The 17,918-nt window shown below is 39.4% G+C and overlaps 1 protein-coding gene across 1 annotated transcript in view; it reads right to left on the bottom strand.

Annotated features, from left to right (window-relative positions):
• Nucleotides 1–17,918, bottom strand: part of DCLK2 (doublecortin like kinase 2) — a 78,379-nt gene that overhangs the window by 25,947 nt on the left and 34,514 nt on the right. Inside the window, exons 3-6 of the mRNA XM_084204748.1 lie at nt 9,132–9,234; nt 6,727–6,825; nt 5,410–5,457; nt 2,232–2,326 (exon numbers count right to left, since the gene is read on the bottom strand). Coding sequence (XP_084060874.1) covers nt 2,232–2,326; nt 5,410–5,457; nt 6,727–6,825; nt 9,132–9,234 — 345 coding nt within the window. The remainder of the gene's footprint in view (nt 1–2,231; nt 2,327–5,409; nt 5,458–6,726; nt 6,826–9,131; nt 9,235–17,918) is intronic.

Raw genomic sequence — 17,918 nt, 5'->3', positions numbered from 1 at the left:
AAAAGCTTAGCAAGGTTCGAATCCGTAGTAAAATATTTTACTTTACTCTGGCTTTTCAAATAAAACAGTTTTTAAAGTGCAGTTCAAGTGCAGCTGCTCTGATGTTCTGCTCTTTACAGAAAATGGAAACATCAACCCTGATTTTTCCCCTTTTTTATGCTGCCTCAAGCTTGTACAAAACCATTATTCAGTCCTGCTGTTTCACCCTCTACAAAAACAAACATATATGATTTGTGCACCATAAATCACTCAAAACATTGAACTCCCAAAGACAGAAAACTCTAAAATACACCTTAGTCTGTCACCGACATAGTATTTATATCTAAATTTTCATTCAGCTGTAGTCATGGCAACTTCTTTATACAAGTGCAGGAAGCCTGCCTGAGCAGCAGTGCAGTCTCAGCAACACTCAGGAGCTATTAAACAACTGGGAAAAGCAATAATCTCCAAATAATAAAATTGTTCCCTCTTCCCCCTTCTCTCTCATCAGAGTAACCAAAAAAAACCCCAATTTCACAAAAGGGTGTATGAATTTCTTAAAATAATCTGGTTTTGCATAAAACTATGCCCCTGTGTTACTGGCTTTATGCTTCCCAAAAAAGTCCTTACTTCTACAACATAATTGAGAAACAAGTGTGACTGAACACTTGATCCTTTTGGAATTCCCTTCATAACTTTCCCTATCTTTTGTCTCAGGAGCACAGCTGGGACACTACTGCTAAACAGATGCATCCTAAAGGACAAAACAAGAGGTACTCACTGCGCCAGTAACACATCAGATCTGAGGGGCTTAATTTGGTTTTGCTGTTCTCTTTGGTCATATGGGGGTGAATAATTTGACAAAAACCCATTAGTACCCAGCACCAATTAAATCCCAAATTGAAAATGTACAGCAGCCTACTTGAGTGAAAGGGAACGGGAAAGGGGACATGTCCAGTTTGGTGAGAATGGCTTGCTGCTGTCAGAATTATCTCTGCCTTAATGGAACTTTAATCAGTTAAAAGCAGACAGGGCAGCAGTGGAAAAAACCAAGGCAAATGATCTTGTTTCTAAACTGGTAATTTCATTAAAGAAAGACCAAAGAGCATTTGTTAAATATAGTGCAGACCAGCTGAGAGCCCCAAGCCCAGCGATTCTGGCGTCCTCTACTTCAAGCTCCATAGAGGAGCTGTCCAGACAGATTTTAAGACACACAATTCTGATTTTCTGAGTCAGAGCTATTACTGCTCTTGAAAATTGTTGAAACAAAGAGCTACTGATATAATTTTAAATTAATTTAGAAATTGAACAATTAAACAAATAAATTAAATAAATCAAAATAATCAAAATCCTTTGTCGGAATTACCACAAGCAGTCTGGCAAAAACCAGTGCCAACACTCCTTGCAAAACAAGACTTGATAACAATTAGCATGTCAAAACCCAGATCTGAGCACTATTCAAATCACGTCCTTTTGCCAGTCTCTTAACAGAGAAAACAGTTTTGCACAGAATTATGCAGCCTCTTCACAAATGCTGTGCTCACCAATAGGAGCTATTACTTGATCAGAATAATCAGTGCAAACCATCCAGTCTGCTCCCAGAAAGGCTGCAATTTATGATTCCATACGAAAATTCCCCTTGAAAGGGCAGCTGCACAAATGCAGCAATGAGATGCTCCACTGTAACCCAGAATGTTCCTTTTATTTCCCTGAGCCAAAGGCACAGAGCAGCCTCCAAGAGCTGCAAATGCAGCCAGTTCTGAAGTGGCAGTGGAAGGGAAATCTCTTGGTGCAACACAGAAAAATCTGCCAGACATCAGGCTGCTCCCAGAGGAAACCCTCAGACCCTTTCTGGCAGGAGACTGGACTGAGGGGTGAAATTGGTGCCAGGGAGAAATAAATCTGCTTTAGATGAAACCTGGGCAATGCTGCAGACCATAAGACAATACTACACTTCTATAGGCTGAAGGGAAACAAAGTGCTTGCAGGATTTCTGCAGTCCACAGAACAATGGAAAATTTGGAGGACAAAGTGGCATACTTGAGCCAGCATCAAACTCTGACTTTCCTAAGCTGAATGTTCAACCCAGACAAAACACAAAAATCTTACTTCAGATCTATTCTCCACATTAGCAAAAATCATACTTGCAAGGCTACCCTCCAAAATTATAGCTTTTTATTTTCCCTTCAGCAGCAGTGTCACACAGACACACAGTAATGAAATTTAGGGAGTTTAATGGTTCTTGCACTTGCCTTGAGTCCACGAAAGCTGCCTGGGCTTGTTGGTGAAGAGCTGGAGGACTTTGTAGATTTTGGGGTGGATAACTGACTGCTTGGGGTTCCATTAACTGGCCAAGGCAATGAAAGTGAACAAATGAAAGAAAAGGTGAAAAAAAAATCAAAAGTTATTATTAAGTCTGCAAACATAGACCAAAACAGAATCCTCAGTATTTAGGAATAACATATATATGTACTTGCATGTCACAAAACTGCACCCTGAAAATTCATGTGGCTTGATATGGGATCAAGGAGACATGCAAATACTGCATTGTCATTCCAGAGATTAAGAGATCCATTCTGTCCTTTGCCAGGGCAAGAGTTTTGGGCACAGAAACAAAGGAAACAAACAAACAAACACAAAATAAAACACCCTAACCCCAGCCTTCAAAAATTGCATAATAAATTGTGGTATCACACAATAAAATTTACAGAAAGAAAATATTTCTGAGGATATTTGATCCTCCTCCTCTTCAGTTTGGACCAAGGCCTTACTTTCTAGGTGGAATGTTTCACAGAACAGAAGTTCTAACAAGAAGAATCAACTATTTGCCTAACAGAAAACTTAAGCAGCAGTTCAGAAAATGTTGATTTAGGGGGAAAAAAACTCAACAAGAGAAAAGCTAGTAGGCTGTTCTTGAGCTTCCAATAAGTACAAGTGTCTTTGAAAATATACAATATCCTCCTTCTTGTCTTAAAGAGTTCATTCATTTTAAGTCTAGAGTTTTAGACAGGCCTCATGCAACATTTGTTATCTCTCTGGTGTATTGAATATTACTTAGGTCAGTCCTTGTATTTTTCTGAAAAGGTCAAACTGACAAATTTCATTATGCAGAGAGAACAGCACACAGCACACTGTCCATCAGATACAAATATGATGCAATATTATATGATGAGACATCATTTCTTTTCAGCTGATCCTCATTTTTCATGGGAGAGAAAAATACTAGGCAGAAATTGAAGAGCTAAAAATGCTTCATAGCATGGTGATGCTATTTTTAATTTTCCAGAATGAAAAGACAACCCTGGTAAACAGAAACTGAGCTTCAAACTAAATAACCTGCACAATTCCTTTACATATTCAGGTCTGTCATGGGTTATACATCACTTCTTAAACTACTGGATTTATTTTACAGGTGTCCACTGACCCAGCACACTAACATTATCCGAGCATGGGAGATGCCTTTCAGGACTGTTTTTACAACCTGGGCAGCCCATCTGCCACTAGGCCAGGCTGACTGCACTGCAACTTCCACAAATCCCTGGTTTTCACAAAAATCTCCTTCTCTGGTGTATGAGGTTAAGATATAACTAATTGGTGTTTAGCTATTCTGTAAGTCTATCCTGAAGTCTGATAACTGGGATTTATATTCCCAGTTCTGTTACAGGGCCAAGACCTCAGTATTTTCTTTATAAGTATTCCATGTATTTAGGATCTTTTCATCTTGATTTTAACAATGTTTGCCTGTAAGAAAAATAGGTGATTTTATGAGTTTTTTGTTTTTGAGAAGCCAAAAGGATCTAAGAGTACACTGCCCTCCTGTAGGCTTCAACAATTCATTTTGGATAATGCATCCTTGTTTTAGAAGGGATTTGCAAGTATGGCAATGGCAAGGGCTAGTGACTGCTATCTTACTGTTTTCTGCTTCTTGCATGACCAAAAATGAGATACTTCAGTAGAAATATCTCAGAGTTTGCTTCCAAATGACAAACTAGTACCACAGGAGGAAATTTTTTGTTTGTTTCTTCAAAGGTTCTTTTATACAACTCACAGAAAAGTCACTACTTCCTGGACATGCTCACTGTAAGGCATCCTGGTCTGAGTCACTACAATCCTCTTTAAGCACTGGCAGAACCACTAAGTTGTTCCAGTGAAACTGGCTGGTTAACATAATGTGCTTCCCTCCCAAAAGTGTCCCAGGAAGAGGAGCCCTGATTACCCTGACAGTATTGCAGCTCACTGCTAATATCTCAGCTATTCTTGGTGGAGAAGGGTGGTGTTCTGAGCCAGGGGTGGGACTAGATGACACCCAGAGGTGCCTTCCAACTTTTGTGCGTATGTAGAACACACAGTTCATTCTGCTGAGGATCCTGCTGGAAAGAGCTGTCTGCAGATTCCTCTCTGCCCGTGCCTTCGGAGAGCCCCTGCATGTCAGCTGCTAAGCAACTGCAACAACGGGGAAAGCTGCAACTGGCCTGTCCAGATGTAAAGATTTTGCATTTATAGGGAGTCAGCCAACTGCTGTGCTGGCTCTGGCTGGGGTGCAATTAATTTTCTTCACAGCACAGGGCTGCGTTTTGGATTAGTGCTGGGAAGCGCTGCTGGTGTTCCTGTGCTTGCTGAGCATCGGGGCCTTTTCTGCTCCTCAGGAGCTGAGAGGGGACACAGGTGGAAGAGCTGGCCCATGCTAATCCAAGGAATACTGCAGACCATACAGCATCGTGCTCAGCAGTAAAAGGAGAGGGAATGCTGGCAGAGGTGACAGTGCCCGGGGACAAGATGGCATCAGTGAGCTGCTCATTCTCATCACTTGTTGTTCTTGGGTTTTATTTCTCTCTCCTTGTTATTTTCTGCAGCATCGTTGTTGCAATTACTATTGTTACTTCAGTTATTAAGCAACTCATATCTCAACCCATGAATTTTCTCACTTTCACCCTTCCAATTCACTTTCTTCATCCTGCTGCAGCAGAGAAGTCAGGAGGTGCCTGTGTGATGCTTAGTTGCTGACTGAGGTTGAACCATGACACTGCTATTTCAGACAGCAGCTTTTTTTTTTCTTCCCTCACTCAGTAACCCAGCAATCTGTATTGGCACAAATCTGCTGCTATGGATTTGCTGGTTATTCCCTATGTATGCCAAATACAAATGTATTGCTCCTCAGAATGCTCTCTACTTGTAGTCAAATTATACCTTTAAAAATTTAACTTTGACACCATTAGCAGATGTCCAACAACTGAAAAGCATTATTTCACTGAAATGATCTACCTCAACAACAACAACAAAAAAAATCCAACACCCATTACATCTCTGTTTCATCCAATGCAAAATGTGTTTCCAACCTGAAGACATTCACAAATACAGCACCAAAAATACAGGTGAATGGAGAGGGAGCAGACACACTAGTGATATACAGCCATAATAGTAATGGCTCACCTGGGGACTTTGCTGAAGAATGAGCACTGGAGTGGCCACCCCTCTTTACTGTACTCATATATTTGACACAAAGGAAAAAGACATTAAGGAAAGAAGTTATTAAACAGCTCTCAACATGCATGGAAGGAAGAAAGGTAAATAAAAGATAAGTAAAGATTACATGTAAAAAAAAAAAAAGGTAAGTAAATAGAAGGATAAATACCACATACTGCACACATTTTTCAAATTAACCAAATCAAAGGGGGTCTAAGTGGAAATAGCTATGGGAATGAGAGCACTGATATCTAAACACTTTGCATAAAATTCACTGCTGATAGATAATCTACATCATCTCACTGGAGGTAAAAGAATTGCATGAAATGTAGATCAGTTGCAAAACTTGCCCTTCATGGTACATTTTTCTGAATCCTCCTTTGAAGCTTCCCAGTTAAACATTCAACCTTTATAAGCAGATTATAAATATTCCACTTTGAAAAAAACCCAACGATAAAATGGGTTAACCAGCACCAATTAAGCAAAACAAATGTGGAGATGAGAATATGGAGCATGCCACAGATTTGGATACACACAGAAGTTTACATTTATAGTTGCATTCAAAAAAAGAGCATCATATATTTACATATTCAATAGTTTGATTTCAGGAGGAAAAGAAGTATTTAGAAATTAAATGCAGCGGTTAAAAATTTTTTAAAAAACCAAATTTCTCCCTTTCATGACATAAAATGGTTGGAACATATGGTGTTCAGTCAAACTGAACTGTGGCAAAATCACAGTGTGAACACCTCTCTTTGAAATTATGAGAAGGACAGGAAGAAAAATTCTCTGCTAATGAGCAATCACAGTACAGTACATCTCCTAAAATTACTTGAACCAGCAAAGGCCTGTATTTCTGATAGTATTTGGCTTATTTAGGAGAAACCTTTCTAATCCAAAATTTAAAGGTATACGCTGGTTCAATGAACATGAATTTAACCACATATATAACCCTGCAGTTAATAGTTTTCAGGAAAATCAAGTGCCATGATAAACATATCCCAAGAGCACAATTAGCACAAATTACTCCAATGTTCATAAACTGAAACTACATGTGCCTGTAATTAAAAAATACAAACCACGTTTCCTCCAAGGATTAAAAAAAAAAAAATTGCAAATTTCTTTTAGATCAGTATGAAATCTCTGAGACAAAATGAAAAAAGGGGGTTTTCCCCCTCTGGAAACACTTGTATTACAGACAGAGCCAACAGGTTTTTCCACCCCATTAGAAAACAATTAATTTTTGTGTATTTGATGTGTTCAGCTCTTTCCTAGCAGTAGTACCTGAGGCAGGGGATTTGCTCCGACGCGAAGGTCCCGGACTTTTGGATGCAGCGTGTCTCACGGCAGAGGAGCGGGAGTACGACTTCATAACCCGACATTCTACAAAGCAAGCAAACTCTGTCAAGGGTTTTGGCAGCAGTTTAATGCACAGGCTCCCTCCACACAGCACTGTGGCTGTTTGTCATCCAGCACTTTCTAAACATCTTTGCCCAGCTGAGTCCAACAGATCTGTAAGAGCTTCTCACGACTCTAACCTACTCACCATAAAAACCCGTTTGAGCGAGGCAATACTGTGTGGGACATTCTGCAGACAATATTTCTTCATGTCTTCAGACTGGATTATGGCTACAATTCAAGTTTGTACATATGCTGATGCCAAGGTTCTTGCTGCAATGGCACTTCCACACCGGGCAACTGCCCAGCCAGCACTATTTCCCTTCTTTTTCAAGAAACTGATGCTGTGACCAATTTTTGAACAGGTGAAAAACGCCTATTGTTTCCAGAAGGCTGAAACAACAGACTACTGTCTACATATCACTAAATAACAACCTCCCTGGGACAGGAATCAATGAGCACACATGCATTGCCAGTTTGGTAACATTTTATTCCTACGGTCAGCATCATTAGCAAATCACTCCAAATGGGATCATAAATTTCTCTCCTTATTTTGTCCCCGATGCCATGTCATCATTAGGATGCCATGTCATCATAAAAAAATTAAGTTGAGCTGCGTGCCCTGCCAGTCATGTATCTAACATGCTTTCATCCATAAAGACCCCTAAAGCTATTAGAGGAAGCAGGGACCACCAAAGCTGAAGAGATAAAGGAAAGAAAGAGAAAGAGGCAAGCAAATGAGATCAACTAGCCTGTGCCTTGTGTAACGGGAAAAGCAAATTTACAGTCCTTAAATCTGCTAGGGAAATTAGGATTATGCCCAGGCTGGGATTTGCATTGTGATTCAACACAACCATGCTCTTCCATTCCTTCATAAGAATAAAGTATTTTTTTTAGCTGTTAACTGTGTTAAAAAACACCCTTTTGGTCACCCCCACACTAACTGACTCAACATAATCAAGCAGCTCTGGAAAAGCAGCACCCTAGCCAGAACAGCAGAATGGGAGGCAGTTGAATCTTCCATCCATCCAAATGTACAGGCCAGTGGGTAGATATACATCTGTACTTCCTGCTGCAACTGAGCACTTTGTAATGAAATAGTGATGTGTGTAAAAATTACAGGAAAAGAAGGTGCTGTTTTTTATTTTAAAAAAAGAAAAAATTAAAATCCTTCATTCATGACCTGAAGCTCCTCTGGAATAATCTGATTATTCTTGTCAGGGCAAGTTTTCTTTACAAGAAATTAATTTTTTACATAAAAGAAAATCAGGGTGTTTCTAGAGCTCAAACAGTAAAGACAGAAAAAAACATGTCTAGTAGGACCTGTAGTGATAGAACAAGAAGAGTGGTTCTAAAGTAAAAAACCTGTAGATTCAGGCTAAATATAAGGAAGGCATTTTTTACTGAGCAAGAGGTGAAACACTAGAATAGGGTCCCCAGAGAGGAGATAGACATCTCACCCCAGGAAACATTCAATGGAGCTCTGAGCAACCTGAAATTTTTTTTTGAAGGTGTCCCTGGTTTTGCCAGGGGTTGGACTAGATAGGCCCTTTAAAGGTCATTTCCAGCTCAGCCCATTCTACAGTTCCATGAACATGGAGGAAAAAGCCCCAACATCTTTATGATTTGATATTTCAAGACAATTCCAAAACTCTCTGGTAGAGGGGCTGACTTTTCCTCGAACTTACATCACAAAGTTTTTCTTTATGGAAAAACAGCTTTCATAAACAAGTTCAATTCATGATCTGCTCAAGACAGACAGGAGGGCACCAAGTCCCAGATTGTGTCACCTCCTTCCCTACCCAACATCCCCTATAACTGCAAAATATATACAAGGCCAACACTTGGTCTATAGCAGACAGGACTGGAATGTGTGAATTGTCTGGCAGGGTAATTCCAGACTGGAAATGAGCATGGCTACATATGAGATTTTTCAAAAATCTCATGAAGAAAGCAGTATGGAAATTATCTTACAGTCACAGATGCCAAAAGTGAACATCGTTAACAGATTTTAGATTCATTAGATCCATGACAGAACATTTTATAATTCCATTCTGCTTTCCATGTAACTTTAGGGACAGTGTCTCTCCTGCAGGAATTTGGATCAGGTTTGTTGGCGCATTTTAACAGGCTTACAGAATCCAGATGATGGCTTGAAAAAAAAATCTTTTATCCATTGGAAAACATCCTCCCATGTATATCTTCCTGAATCCCACTATTCTTGAGGGTTGAACAGGGGAATTGGGATGGAGAATTTCCTGTTTCAGTGGGTTCAGGATGTGCAGCCTTACCACTGTGGTCCAACACGAAGTCGTCCTGAGCGTACCGGTACTTCTCCGGCCCACATGCGATGAAGACGTCGTCATCTCCAAAGAAGTCCTGCAAGCACGTTACCTGCACAGCAAAATAAACACGTGCACTACTTTCAAAACTGAATCTTGAGTTAGACAGCAACAATTAATAAGTTTGTCTTTACCTTCCCACAGTGATACCTTAACGTTCATTTGTAATGACACAAGCACTCGAGTTCCTCAGTACGTCAGATCTCTGCTCAGCAGTGTGGGAAATATCAAGGCCAGGAATGTAAAATATGACTGCCCCTTACCTCCAAAAACTCTTACATATAGCACCTGTATTTTTGCTTATAGTTACAGAAGCACGCTTATGACTTTTATCTATAACTACACACACATTGCTTTGACAGAAACATCTGAAAACACTATTCAGATATCAAAGATTCATGTATTAAGAATACATTAATTGCTTGTGGGAAGATCTGTCAAATTAAAGTGATTGCATCTGCAAATTGGTTTTTTTATGTTCTGAGGCATTTAATTTTCACATTTTAATGTCCTGCTAAACTAAAATCATGAAGTAATTCTCCTTTTTATTAAAAGATATTTCATATTCAAGAAAATAAAGAAACAGAGTCCCTTCCATGCTCTTTGCAGTTGTCTGTTCTCAATTATATGGGTAATGATTCTACTTGGATAATGACGTTATCCAAGTAATGTATGTCAAGAAGGATCGGGATATCAGAAAGAAAAGATGGTTCAGACATTCTCTAAAAACACTAAACCAAATACCTTGAAAAAATCTCCATCCTCAAAAGTCAATAAAAATCACCTTGTGAAGGAGCAAGTGTCTGCTTTCAAAACAGTTAAAACCAAAAAGCCACAACAAGAAATTCCACTCATTCTAATTCCCTTGCGAGGGAAACAAGTGTTTGCAGGAAGCAAGCTATTTTCTAGATGTAAACAGATTAAAATTTTAATGTACAGTTCTTTCTCCTTTTTTTTTAACATTGCATGCCCAAACAAAATTTAGTAGTAGAAGTTAAAGTCATTTCGTAAAGCCATGAAATCAAATATAAATACAAAATATAAATATAAAAATCTGCCTTTAGAGAAACCAGCTTTTTTCTTTCCCAGATACCTGTCAAGACCATTTGCATATTTCACCCACTGGGATAACAGTAAACATCAGCAGAAGTACAGGAAAGTCTCTCTGGTGCCCTCAATATTCCAGAGCCACTCAGAATGCCAGTGACCCCGAGGTCTCTGCAGGAACTCTGGCACAGGGCATTCCCCACCAGCAGTGGGGTTCTCATAGCAGCTCCCCCAGGAGAGCAGCCAGATCCTCAGCCCAGAGCAGAGCCCAGATCCTCACAGCATCCAGCATTTGTGTCACTGTGTCATGCAGCCAGAGGGCCACAGCCAGCACCAAAATCCTTTTATTGCCACCTTACTGATGGGAGAGATTCTCAGCTCTGCCTGAAACTGCTGCTTTTAGTTAGCCAAAGAGGCACCAAACACTGGATTCAAAAGGCTGCACAAATTTAAGAGAAGTTTTGCCAACTTGTCATTTATTCCTCTCTGTTTAATAACCAAGAGGACTTCATCATCATTTCCACAGATTTCTAGAAACCAGCAACCAAGCCAACAGGAAAAGCTGTGAGAAAACTTCCAGAACACATCACACTCACCCAGAACACAGCAGCACTGGCAGGACGTGGGCAGAGATGCTCTGAGAGGTGCAAGCTCACACTGGAAGTCCCTAAAGCTGGGAGCCATTCCCACAAGCTCTGCCTGCCCACCACTGCTCCTGGTGCCCTTGCAGCGCTGTTTCCAGCAGGTTGGAGTTAAATGCTGTGGTTTAGCAGTGCCTAAAATGAACCCTTCTGTTCTTATGGAAAATCTCACCTCACCCCTTAACCCATCCAGTCTAACATCTGAACTGAGAGTAAGGGAGGGAGGAATGACAGATTTTATGTCAGAGTCTGGGAAATACACAGGGGTATAACTGCAAGCAGCAGCATCCCTTTGTTGTCTGCAGAGCAATTCTACAGAGTGAGGCTCAGATCTGTGCACAAAAGATGACAGGAACACCCTTAGAAATGCTCTGGGAAATCTGCTGAAAATGGCTACTGGGAATGGGAATGAGCAATGAATTTTAAGAAACGTGTAATTCCCACATATCCTTCCTCACATGTTCATGTACAAAGAGCTTCCCCAGGCAAAAATACACAGGAGCAATCCTGAGTGCAGTGATCAGACAAGCTGCTGAAGGTGGAGACACAGCAGCTCTGTGCTCCCACAGGGCGTGCCTGAGCCATGTGACTGCCACCTGTCAGTCACACACCAAGACAGATTACTGCAAAAAGTATCCACCCTACTGTAAAAGGTGTTAAATGTAATTATAACTGAGAGCCAGATAAACACAGCTATGGGAAAGCTTTACTCAGAGGCTTGCTATATTTCAACTGGGAATACTCAAAGTTCCTCTTCTCCCCACAAATATTCAGACTGGCTACACCTAAAATACACTAGAATGAGAAAAGTATTGAACAAGTGTATGCAACAAAGAATAAAGATCAGCTAAAATTTACCAATCCCAAATCACCCCACATTATGAGGTGAGGAAAGCATTTTCAAAATTAAATTCATGGAAATGTATTTTTCTAAAAGCACAACCTAATAGTTATTTTTCTAGGCTTTTATTGTAATAAAGTCAAGTGAGGATTTCTCCAGATGAAAACTGATGTTAAAATGAAGTCTTATCTCCTACAGAATTAAAATAAATGTATACACAGCAATTAGTGATAAAGGATTTTTGCTCAGTGTTCAAAAAATTATTGAGTTGAAATTATTAACTTGTTTGCATGTGATTTTGAAAGCTGCAAGTCCACCATGATCTAGCTTGCAAATCATATAATTCCACTTCAAAGAATAACTGAACCTAGGTCACAGGAGAGGGGTTTTTATTACTTTAATCAGGATGCAATCAGTTTAGAAATTTATAAACAAAAAATCTTGAAAACTTTTTTTTCTTTAAGTTTAAATAGCTGTAGAATCTGTGCATATGAATAGGAGGTCAGGTATTCCAGAATGTTAGGGAGCAAGATTTAGTTTATCAAACCAGTGTATGATAATGCTGCTTCTCTTTCCACCATCCACAGTCTTACCCACTTTGTTTTGTCACAATTAGTGCTAAGAGCACTTTTCTGTTGACTTTGCATGTTTCAATTAACATGTTTAAAATGTGTTAAACCCTATTTATTTTTAAATGCAACACCCTTTCCCAGACAAACATTGCATATGACCTAGTAACTCCTCTGCTATCCCTTTCTTTAAAACAAGAAATGACTCACAGGTGCTCCTCTGACAACTCAAGGCTGCTCAGGTTGTCTTGCTGCACTGCTTTTCTTCAAAATACGTCTCTACACACACAGCAGAGTGGAGAATGTGTGAGTGAGACTGCATTGGTTTTGTACTCAGCCCTTTCCTCAGAATCCTCCCACTGGCATTCTCTCCACAGCTTTCTGGGACCATGTGCAAACCACTCAGAGCATCCCTGCCTCTGGATGGGCTCCAAAAGGACCCCAGCTGAAAGAATGAAATCTTGAGACACTGGATGAATGTCTCAAGAGAGACATTTATTCAAAGAGAGGTCTTTGCATCTGACAAATACCAAGACCTCTCTTAGAGAGGCACGTATGACTAAATATGCACTATGTTACAGGAGTGTCAGGTGTAACAACAGCTTGTAAGACAATTACTGGTCAAAGCACTACAAAATCTACCGCTAAAAGCACAAAAAATGTGGCTTAAAATGTGCCAGAAAAAAACCAAAAACATGGGGCATTGAAAAAGAAGGGAGAAAAACACATCTCTGAAAAATGAGAATTCCCGATCCACTGCTGTCTACTAGTGCAGTACTTTAATGTCACACACACCCATCACATTTACCTTCCAAAACAGGATGATGTTTCTGACAAATATTTAAAACCAAAGAAGTTTGCTCTTTTCAAATAAATACTTCTTCAGTCAGATCAAGCCCCTAGATTAGAACATACAAATTGTCATCCATATGGAAATCCCTTTCCCCCTACCACTACACAAGCCTTGAAATGTGATTTACATCAATCCCTACTTCCACTGCATCTAACAAACAGAAGATACATTCCCCTCCAGAAAAAAGCATGAATAATGATCAACTGTTTATAAATAGAATTTGTCATGTATCTACTGATTGCCCTTTATGATGAAGATGCAATGGGGAAAAATTGAAATAAATAGATGAACATTTATCCAGAAAATATTTTTCCCCCACTCTCCAGAAGAAAAATACTTAAAAACAAAAAGAAAAGAGAGAGAGAGAGAGAGGGAGAGAGACTGGAGCCAAGGTTTTATAAACACTTGAAAATTCCTGGAAATTCAAATTCTCAGAAATCTGTAGCACTCAACAGAGTTCTGTGATCATATATCAACAGCCCCCAAGCAGGAGCTTGGTGGGTAAACTGTCTCTATTCCAGCTCTACAAATATGCTTCATTCTAAATGTAGCAGGAAGGGCTATAAAGACAAATAGTTTTGCTTAATTTAGTATGTCTGATTCTATTTAAGTAATCAGCTACAGGACTGCACAGTTTAAGCCTGAAGAGCCACACCCTCTGTCTGGGGAAAGCTTCTCCGATGAACAAATTCTCAGCAGCAGCTGAAAATGGATCTAAAACATAAAAACTGGAAAAAATATGAGAGATTATTTGTATTTAACAATGGAAGAAATACTTGTATCTACTGACTTTAAGAAAACACAATATGGTATAAATATTTTTAAAAGGAAGCGTGGAACATACAAGGCAAAAAGAAAACTAGGAAAACTAGCATGCACAGCAACAGCTGGATTTGTGAATGCATTTTCAGCTCAGCAGCTGAGACAGGCATTTGAGGCTGAAATTCTTCAAGGACTACAGCAGGTTTTTTTCCCCATGAATTGCTGAAAATAAATGTGAACAATTTTTTAAACATCAGCATGGCAAATCTAGATACAATCTCCCTGCTACAGCCTTAAGTGTGAGGGGTCTCCACACTTCTTGTAGGAAATGCTGTTCCTCTGACTGGGACAGATTATAACTGTGCTGCCCTGGCAGTTCTGCCCTTTGCCCCCTGCATCAACTTTTTTTTTTCTGAGTAAGCAAAAGTAAAATATTTGTCTATTTTACCAGTCAGGTCATATTTGCAATCACCATTTTTATTTCCTCTTTTGAAATACTTTTAGCACTGCCACTTCCTCTTCACTGCCATTCAGACTTATTAAAATTCTTGCAGTGTTTTTTCTGAAGCTGCCAGCCTTACATTTCCAGGGTTTATGGTGCACAATGCAAGGGAAGCACTCCTGCACAAACAGGTCAGTTGTCTGCCTGCTGCTTCAGCTCCATCACCAACAGGAGCAGGCTTAGCTTTCAAAAGAAGTTTCCTCTGGCCAACCTCAGGAACTCAAAAAGGAAGGTGAAGAGGGCATTCCCACCATTCCCTACTGAGTGCCATGATTTTCACACAGGCAATTTTTACCTTGGAAATTCCCCTTGGTTCTGCTCTTTCTCAGAATAACCTGACCAAGGGAAAGGGGGGTGTGTTTGACCAATATTCTCAATTACTTACTAAGCCATCAATGGCCTTCATGACTAACCAAGAGGCACACAAGTAGTTCAGTACTAAACTATGGCAGCTATTTGCCTGGTTATCCTCAGTCATGTTTTGCAACTTGTCTTCAGTGAGGAAATAGCCAGATGGGTAGTTAGAATACACCCAGGAAGGAGAAATACTGAGAAAAGTCAAACCAATGAGACCATGACATGCCCTTTCAAAAAATACTGTAATTGCCAGTATTCTTTTATTAATTAACAGCCTATTCACTTCACAGAAATGACAAAATGTAAAAGGCAAGTATGCTAAGCAATTTGGGAGCAAGCAAAAAAAAAAAAACCAAGAAATTATTCAAGGGCCAGAAGCCCACACTGTACACAAGAACAGCAACAAAACCCACTGCTCCATCGGATCTGTAGTAAACCTGGAAAATCAGGTCAAACTGGTAGGATTCCTGCTGGTGTGATGAAGAAGCACTTGACACTTGAAAAAGCTTCTACTCCTCAGCAGCTTATGTGTGTCCTCTCTGACAGCTCTACTACAGAATCCCTCTGGGAATTCCCAACTGGCACAAAATTACACAACACCAAGAGAAGGGTAAGCAAGCTGCTAACTGTTGGAATGTTGGGGGACACAAGACAGATGATGGACTTTGGACTTGGTTAAGATAAGAGATTTGATAACAGGATCATTACTTGATCTTCTGTTACGTGAATGTGCATCCTGACCACCAAAATAACCTGATTATTAAAGAGCATGTTGAAGGTCCTTTTTGTCTTAAATTAAATTAAGTTTTTCTTTTAACTTAAATAGTTAATTTAAGTAATTCACTTGGTTTTTTGGTCTACTCTTACTCTACAAGTCCCTTTTAAACCCATGCCATAGGTTAATTTTAAACTTCACAGCAGTCCCACTGCAGTCAATGAAATTATTCACGTTCATGAAGCTATGCACAACCACAGCTTGGGAAAGGTCTGAGGGCTTCCTCAGCTCTTCTGGACACCACAATAAACTATGAAATGAATCCAATTTCTAGGTCAGAGCTTCCACAAGACATTGTCCAATTTACCACTTGAGGTTTGGCATCTTGCATCCTTTTGTTTTGTCCTTCAACTTTAATAAATTCAGTAAGCTTTGAGAGAAAAACTAAGTTTTCTGTTTCCAATAATTTGTAAATGTTGATTTTGTCTGCCTTGGATAAAGGGAGCTCATTAACCTATTTAGGAAAACAGAAAAAAGGAAAAAAAAAATTGAAACAAAGACCATAATGAGAGCAATTCTTCTAGGTCAGCTTCTTAAATGACTATTTAATCAGTGGCTGTGTCACATAATTACAGTCACCATTAGAAAATGAACCTCTGATATTCCATGACAAGGAACAGCAGTGAAAAAAGGAGAAGACAACCCCTTCCATCCCACAGGGAATCTAAGGAGTAAGAAAGGAAACAGAAATGTTAAATCTTCGGCTGCTGCCTGGTAAACAGAAAAAGTCTGGCAGAAAGCCCAGGAAACGCCTATTACAGTATGACAATGCAGAAATACTGAATAAACAGACTAGTCAGGTCACCACAACTCACACAGCCCCACAGCTGTTGGGAACAGATGACAGAACAGAGCACATCTCACATTTTAGTTTTTAATCTCAATTTCCAAAAGATTTTTGCATATATTTTTTGAACATCGCAAAAATTTAATTCTGAAAATGAACACATGCAAATAGAAGATTGCATTTGGGTGAGATCCAAACACATCATCCTCACTGCAATGGAAATGACAGGAAGAAAAATAAGCTGTAGGAATAAGAGTTCCTACATGCATCTATTTCTTAAGGACTTCCAGTGCAGTAGGACTTCCCAGAAAGGTTTGTTCACCAGTTTTTCCAAAGAGCAAGACTGATCTGTCTGCAAAATGGCATTTCAAATATTGCACTGATTATGTGCAGCTATTTAGATATCAGAAAATAACAGCTGAAAAGGACTAAAGTTCTGGAAATCTTGAATAGTTTTGAATCCCTCTGTATAACTCATCTGTCTATTAAAAAAACACCCCTGAACAACCCTTACCTCAGCCTTATCCACTACTTCAACAAGAGTCGATAATTTCAGTACATTAAACAGTGAAATTAAACGCCATGCTTCTCAATTTCATGAGTTACACAAAGAAACAACAGCCTTACTAAACATGCAGTAAGTGGAAACTGGAAACAGAAAATCAGCAAGTGCACCTTGTGATTGTGAACATAATCCAGTTTGTCTGAAGAGAAAAACAAACAAGAGGATTCCCAGTTACAGGACAAGGATATCTTTGCCCATGGGTGCATTAATCACACCAGTTCACCAGTCAGCAACACAGTCTCTCCTTAAGTAGCATAACTGGGAACCCTAATCCAGAGCCAAAAACAGCACCTGACTTCACAGCTAACCTTCCATCTCACCCTCAAGCAGCTAGGCTAAAAATAAAAGCTACTTGTATTATGAAAGAACATTAAAAGGAAAAGGGCACATATAAGGACAGATATCTGGTTCACCCAATTTAATCAAATCTTACTGATTTAATGACACCCTGTTCCACAATACAAATGCAGTTAAAATTTAAGTTTGATCTCTTTTTTTTTTTTTTTTTTCCATAAAATCACCTATCCTGCACTATTATAGAGATCATGCCTTTGGCAAATCACCCTACTTGGAAAACATGGCATCCACATACTATGTTAAACTTAAAACCCCCCAAAATTATATGGGCAAATATTCTATGTACTTTCAGGTTTTTTTTTTTTTTTTGTTCTTCAGATCAGAAGAGTTTCTGTAGCATTAATCAATAACCTATTGCAATCCTAAGTTTCCAGTGTTTATGGGCAGGCAATTTCCTGGAGACATTACAAAAGCTGCAGCTCTTCAGATGAGAACTATTTTTCCACAGACAAAGAAATCCAAACTTAGTGGCCAGTGCAGAAAGAATAAAAGAAAAGGCATAAATCTGGAAATGTCCTTTGATGACAGGCACAAATAATTTTTCATGAATCTTTAAGCTTTAAATGAGAGATTTATAGTTTTACACTGGAACAGGTTGTCCAGCAAGACTGTGGGGTGCTCAGTCCCTGAAGAAAATTCAAGGTCAAGTTGGATGTGGCTTTGAGCAACCTGATCTAATT

Source organism: Fringilla coelebs (assembly GCF_963513975.1).
Source record: "Fringilla coelebs genome assembly, chromosome: 4".
NCBI lineage: Eukaryota > Metazoa > Chordata > Aves > Passeriformes > Fringillidae > Fringilla > Fringilla coelebs.
This window is presented reverse-complemented; position numbering and strand designations above follow the sequence as displayed.